Source organism: Frankliniella occidentalis, unplaced genomic scaffold (genome assembly GCF_000697945.3).
Source record: "Frankliniella occidentalis isolate FOCC.00 unplaced genomic scaffold, Focc_3.1 Scaffold1, whole genome shotgun sequence".
NCBI lineage: Eukaryota > Metazoa > Arthropoda > Insecta > Thysanoptera > Thripidae > Frankliniella > Frankliniella occidentalis.
In genome coordinates this window covers 4,411,673-4,417,674 of record NW_026267131.1, presented here as the reverse complement: position 1 = coordinate 4,417,674, position 6,002 = coordinate 4,411,673, and the positions used below count along the sequence as shown (strand labels likewise).

Sequence of the window (6,002 nt, the reverse complement as noted above, 5' to 3'; positions counted from 1 at the left end):
ACAAAACCTACTTTGCAAATATCTGTAAAATTGTAAATTTACAAACTGCACCGCAAAAAAAAAAAAATAGCATGATTTCTAGTTTTTGTTTTGTTTGTGTATTTTTCGCATGGCGCTCGCAGTTCACACAGGGCCGCGGTGCTGGCCGCACGCTGCGCCCCCCGTAATTGCACCCGTTACACCGAAGCTGCTCTGGTGACAATATGACAGTCGTTAGATTGTGTCACAGAGTGTACTCCGGGTACTCGCCGTGCTTTCTGCTGTGCCTGCACCGCGCTTTCGTCGCCGGCCCGCGGCGGGGTCGGTGCTCTGAGGGGAGGGGGTGAGGGAAACGCTCAAGCATATCCCATTACAGCGTTTTTCTGCCGAAATATTGCCACACGGTGTGCCGGTTGCGCAGCGCACCGAAAGAGCCACCCCACAGCAAACGCACCTTTTTACAGCACGCGCAAACAAACGGATATGGACAGTATTTTCCATGAATGTGAACGGACCGCTTGTTTTTTAAACTGAGGAATGTGCACCAGGCCCCGAGCAGTCCGAAAAAATACCAACAAAATAATGGGTAATCTGCTGCAAAATAGCGAACATAGTTGACGGTAAATGTTAATCAGGTTCTAAAGAATAGTTATAAAACTGCACTAGAAATCCCGAGTGTCCGAATGTCGTACACCTGCATGAGTGACGAAATATTCACACACTTGAGGGTGAGTGGATTAAAGGTCTTGGAAATGTCGCCATTTACACACCTATATTAATTTTGAAAATTAAGCAAGTGAGGGGAAAACAGGGTCTGCCAAACCCGTATTTTGCACGAGCCCCACGCAGCTGATAAAAGCTACTTAAACGGATTGAAGTGGAGTTAGTTGGTCGTTGGACTGTACGGGTGTCACAAGGTGAGCAAGACTGCAACCTAGATTCAGAGGCTTTACAATCAGGAGTGCGCGGGATTCGAACCCACAACACCGAGTGCAGAGTCAATCGACAATATTCAGCGACCCTGCCACCAGCTACCCAGCCAACCGAGGTGAACTATTGAAAAATTTCATTCCTTCATGGGATTTGGCTACGTATCGCTTAGAAAAAATCCTTTCATGTATCGAAATCAAGTTTTAATTGCACGTCTCTTTTAAACGAAGGTATTGTTTTCCGGGTGTGTGGTCTGTTTAACTCGGTGTAGCAGCGCAAGGGGCTTGGCCCCGCATTTAGACGAATGAAAGGTCGTGAATCGATTCACGACTGTTTCCGCGTATTTCCCCCCTTTCTCTCTGGATGCTGAATACATGGCCGGATTGGCGCTCCCTTAATTCCGTGCAGTTTATGCCAAGTTAACTGGCTCGGTGCTGCTGCCAGCGCGCTGCCCTTCGAGTATCGTTTGGAGAGGTGCTTGGCAAGGTACGTTGGGCACCATATGCGCCCGCGACTTACATGCACGGAATCACTCCCCTCCTCCCTCCTCCATTTGCAAGGAAGGTTAGCAGTTGCGGCCCGGCTTGGTGAAATGGCTCTACGGGGAAGAAATGAAACGAAATAGGTGAAAGGTGCAGATCTGAGGGTCGGTGAGAGAGAGGGAGGGGGGGAGGAAAAGAGAAAGCAAGAAGCAAGTAAGCAAAAGCAAGGGGAACGGAGAAGTTTGTCGCTCGTTTGTAGCCTCAGTTGCCTCGTTCTGCTCTGAATATGCACTGGAGTGTGGTGAGGCAAGCGGGGGGATAGGTCTCAAATCACCTTGCACGGGCAGTGAAGCCCCAGGGCTAAGCGGCCCATGACAGCGAGGCCAGCAGTAGCAGGGCTACCCGGAGCTATGTCTACATGCAAGACCCGCCGCCGACCTCCGAGATTTTATTTAATTGGGCTGCACGGGTGGGCAGGCGACCCTCCAGCATTAGTCGGACTTTTTGCCAAGCCCCCTCCCCCTCCTCTTTTCCTGTTTCTTCCTTCGTCTCTCACAGACTCATTCTCTGCACCTTACTCTTTCCCTACACTGATGATTCCCTTGCAAAGTTTTTTTTCGAAATTCGAACTATTTGACTGCTGTGAATATCTTCACAATTCCGATGGATTTTCTTTGCATTACAAACGAAATTATCGCATTTGAGTTGTAATTACAGCAGCCACAATTGTTCACGAGGATTCCTCATTCTGGTGTTCTTTTCCCCCCTACGCCACCTCTTCCATATTTTTCTGTTTGTCCTGACCTGTTTAATCGTGCTCACTTCGTTTTGAACATCATGATTTTCAGTTCAGAAAGGAGTTTCAAGAATACGCGCGGGTTTGCATATCAATGCTGAACATGGAACACTGCTCAAAAACTGTACAAACTTTGGGACGAATCCATCGTGAAAAAAGTTGCTGGAACTCTTTGTGAAAATTCTAGCTGCTATATGTAACCAGAAACTGGTGGATTCAGAAAGAAATCAACAAGCCGATGTTGCACACAGAAAATTTTTTCTCCCCTAGGACAAGACAGTTTTCTACTGAGTCGTATTTTGATCCCAGCACTAAACATTTAGTTCCCGCGATAAGAAACTTTGGTGGGATGCGATGAACATGTAAGGCCAGGCAACAAAACTTTTGTCCTTAGAGCAAATTGTCTAGTGCGTCAAAAACTTTTGGTCTGGGGACTAAAAGTCTAGTGCTCAGGACTAAACATTTTTCTCAGTGCAGCAGCAAATTTGTCAAATATACGCCTTGAAATTGCGTGGCTTTCATTCCGTGAAAACGCGCAGCGCGTGGCCAGCACCGCAGTCCTGTGTGAACTGCGAGCGCCATGCCAAACATACACAACATGAATCAATCTGTGTATTTCTACGGGACATACTTGGGACTTAAAACTCGTTTTAAAGGGTTAGCTGCTTTTTTTGCAGTAGTATGTCTGACGATTCCGTGTGATGCTTCGCCTGTGTCGCAGCGCCAGAGACCTGTGCGCTCTCGGTGTAAGTGGGGTTTTGATGCGAAGCAAATTGGGATTAGGCTCCTAGCGGTCGCCGCGGGGTCGCCTTGCCCCTCCCGCGCCCCCTGGTGCCCCGTCTCCCTGCCGAGCCAAAGCCTACTCCGCCTGGAGCGGGCCCACCCGGCCCCCGGCCCACTGGGCCCACCGGTGCGCCCCTCAAAGGGACCCACAATAAGGAATATTTTATTCATTCGGTCGATATACTCGCTGGACCACATTCAGCCGTGTCGCGCAAGCCCGGCGTATTTAAAATTGCCGTTCTCACAGTTTGAAATTGTGTTTTTAATACTTAATTTAGTTCTGTTTTGTTCTTCGTTTTGTTTTCTTTTTTTTAAATCTGTTTAATTTTTGTTGGTAATATTATGTTTTAGCAAAAACTTCATAATTCTCTTCAATGGTCTTTTAAAATTCGTGCGATGGCGAGCTTATTACGGCTGCAGTTGGTTGTTGCCGCTGCCGTCCGCGCCGCACGCCCTTTCATATTGGTTTAGTGCGGGACCGGGCGAAATAACATGCCCCTTGTTGCTGCATAATAACTTTCCTTTTGGATAGTAATGGAAAGACAAGGGCATGGGGGACAGTGGGCAGAGAGAAAGGCGGAGAGAGAGAGAGAGAGAGAGAGAGAGAGAGAGAGAGAGAGCAAGCGAGCGAGCAAGAGCAAGCAGAGGGTGAGGGAGTCGGTACAGCCGCCATGCGGTCTGCCGGTTTGTCAAGCCCAGAATATCTGGCGAGGACCAGGGGCAGGACCCTATTCTCCTCCTTCTCCTCTCTGTTTCTCTCTTCCATCCCTCTTCGTTTCTCTCCTCTCTCTCCGCGGTGCAAGCAAACGCTACACTACCCAGCCTTTACACCCTCATGGTGCTACCCCCTACCCCGCCCCCATCCCATTCCTAGCGTGTGCGCACGCGGGCCGGCCAGCACTCTGTTGTTGTTTGTCTCAAGTTGCTGCAGCCAGAGGCACTGGCAGTTACCACAGTGAATTCAGTTACCTCATTACAAGCCACTTATGTAGGAGGGGCAAGGGGCCGTCGGTAAATACGCCAGTGCAACGTATTTCACTAATGGTCGTTGCTGACAAGTTTCCGTCGGTAATGAAACGTAACGTGGTTCTTCTCGAGGTGACAAATCCCTTTAGAAATGGCTAATCCGTAAAATATTCTCTGAAGACAACTGTATTCTTGGTGCTGAATGTCTCCCAGATCTTAGCATAGCTCTATTAGAAACCGTTCATTATAAACAGATAAACAACAAGATTATAGATCTTGTGTGAAGATATTTCCTCTGGCGTCTGGTCCTTATCCACTGTAGAACAACAAACTAAATGTATTTGTAGTTTTTTGTGCGAACGTTTGCACAAAGTTGCGCATGCATTTCGATTTGCACGAATTTGTGCGCAAATATGCACGAATTTGTGCATACGTATTCATAAGAACATGCACTTCTTCGCACAAATTTATGCGAATGGAATGTATGCGCAACTTTGTACAAATAAAACCTACAAATCTGTTAGTGTGAACCTGAAAATCAATCACGAATTTAGCTAGCGTAAACTTCACGCGGGCTAATCTTTTATATGCGTGTTCGTCTTGCTTTCTACACAGACAGTAGTGTACCCTTTTTCTCCTTTTAACATTGTCCTCGTTTCTTTTTCTGTCGCAGGGGCCTCTCTTGCGGTCAAGAACGTCTCGATGAGCATACCCGACGCGGTGGCCCAGGGCTCCACCGTCACCCTCCGCTGCGACTACGACCTGGAGGGCCAACCTCTCTACTCCATCAAGTGGTTCCGTGGAGAGAGCGAGTTCTACCAGTACGTCCCAAAGGAGATCCCGGCCTCCAAAGTTTTTGACGTCGACGGCGTCAAGATCAAAGTTGATGTGAGTGTGTGACCTTTATCTATATTTCCTGCGCTTTGGCGCGCCCTGCTCACAAACACACACACACATACACTCTCACACACAACTCTGGCGTTGCGTCCCGAGTGGGTCAGTCTGAAAAAGGTCTCGCGGTTGTCAGCACCTTGGTGGTGAAAAGAGTGAAGTGGCACATCACCCTCAGCACCTGCTGACAGGGCTTAGGCAGATCTTGGTAGGTCTTGATTAGAGGAATGCTATGTCAACGACCTGAAACCTGATGCAACCTACAGTATGTTATCACATCATATGGTCGGGGTCACTGCTTTAAAAATGCATTGTTATACGAACCTGTCAGGCTTTCTCATTTGCAATTTCTCGTATCATTTGTATATTGGTTACAGTAAAAAACATTGGTAGGCCAAGGCATCTCCGCCGCATACTAAATTTGCCGCTGGGGCCACCTTACCTTTACCCTTTCCACCTCTGCCCCCTGCTGGAAGGCACTTTGCGCGGCAATATCCGATCCTGGTTCCTGAGGCGTGCCCTTCAGGCAGGTGGCAGAAATAAGCTGCCCTATTACCGGGGGGAAGTCTCCCCCCCCCCCTCTTTCTCTCTCTATCCTTCTTCCACTTGTTCCTCACCGTCTCTCTCGTGATCTGGCCAGGTCCAAGCCCTCTCAGTCGGGCTGAGCCCGTCCAGCTCCCGGGGATGCAAAGGCTGCTCTAATAGGGTCAGCTAATTGGTTCCGATCGCATGGCTGAGCTGGGCTGCTGCTGGCTGGTCAGAGCTTTCACCCCCCACTCTCTTTGGTCCCCGTCTCTCAGCTTATGGTGAAAAGTTTCCATGCTGCGAAATTTCCTTGTAATTATAGTTTATTTTTATTTGCTTTTAGGGGGAAATGTTTTCAAAAAGAACTCGTCTTAATTATTGTTGAATACATCTCCACTCTTACTCTGATGGAGTTGCATTAATTATGATTTGTTTTCGTGAAATTTTAAACACGAGTGCCGTGGGTGCTGTGTGTTTTATTTTGCAAAATAATATTTCCCCCCGCTTCTTCTTGGCATTGCATTAGGCTGTTTTGCGTTCTGCCAAAACGCTGTTAGCGCAATCGGGTTGCCTTGGCAAGGCAAGCCCTTCCCCCCAACTCATGCCAGCGAGCACCTGCCCCCTCCTCTCCTCGCAACCCCTCCGCCCCC

General features: G+C 48.5%; 1 protein-coding gene across 1 annotated transcript in view; it reads left to right on the top strand.

The window, feature by feature from the left end:
- Positions 1 to 6,002, top strand: part of LOC113205697 (uncharacterized) — a 310,184-nt gene that overhangs the window by 127,148 nt on the left and 177,034 nt on the right. The window contains exon 2 of the mRNA XM_026421408.2: positions 4,610 to 4,824. Coding sequence (XP_026277193.1) covers positions 4,639 to 4,824 — 186 coding nt within the window. The 5' untranslated portion in view covers positions 4,610 to 4,638. The remainder of the gene's footprint in view (positions 1 to 4,609; positions 4,825 to 6,002) is intronic.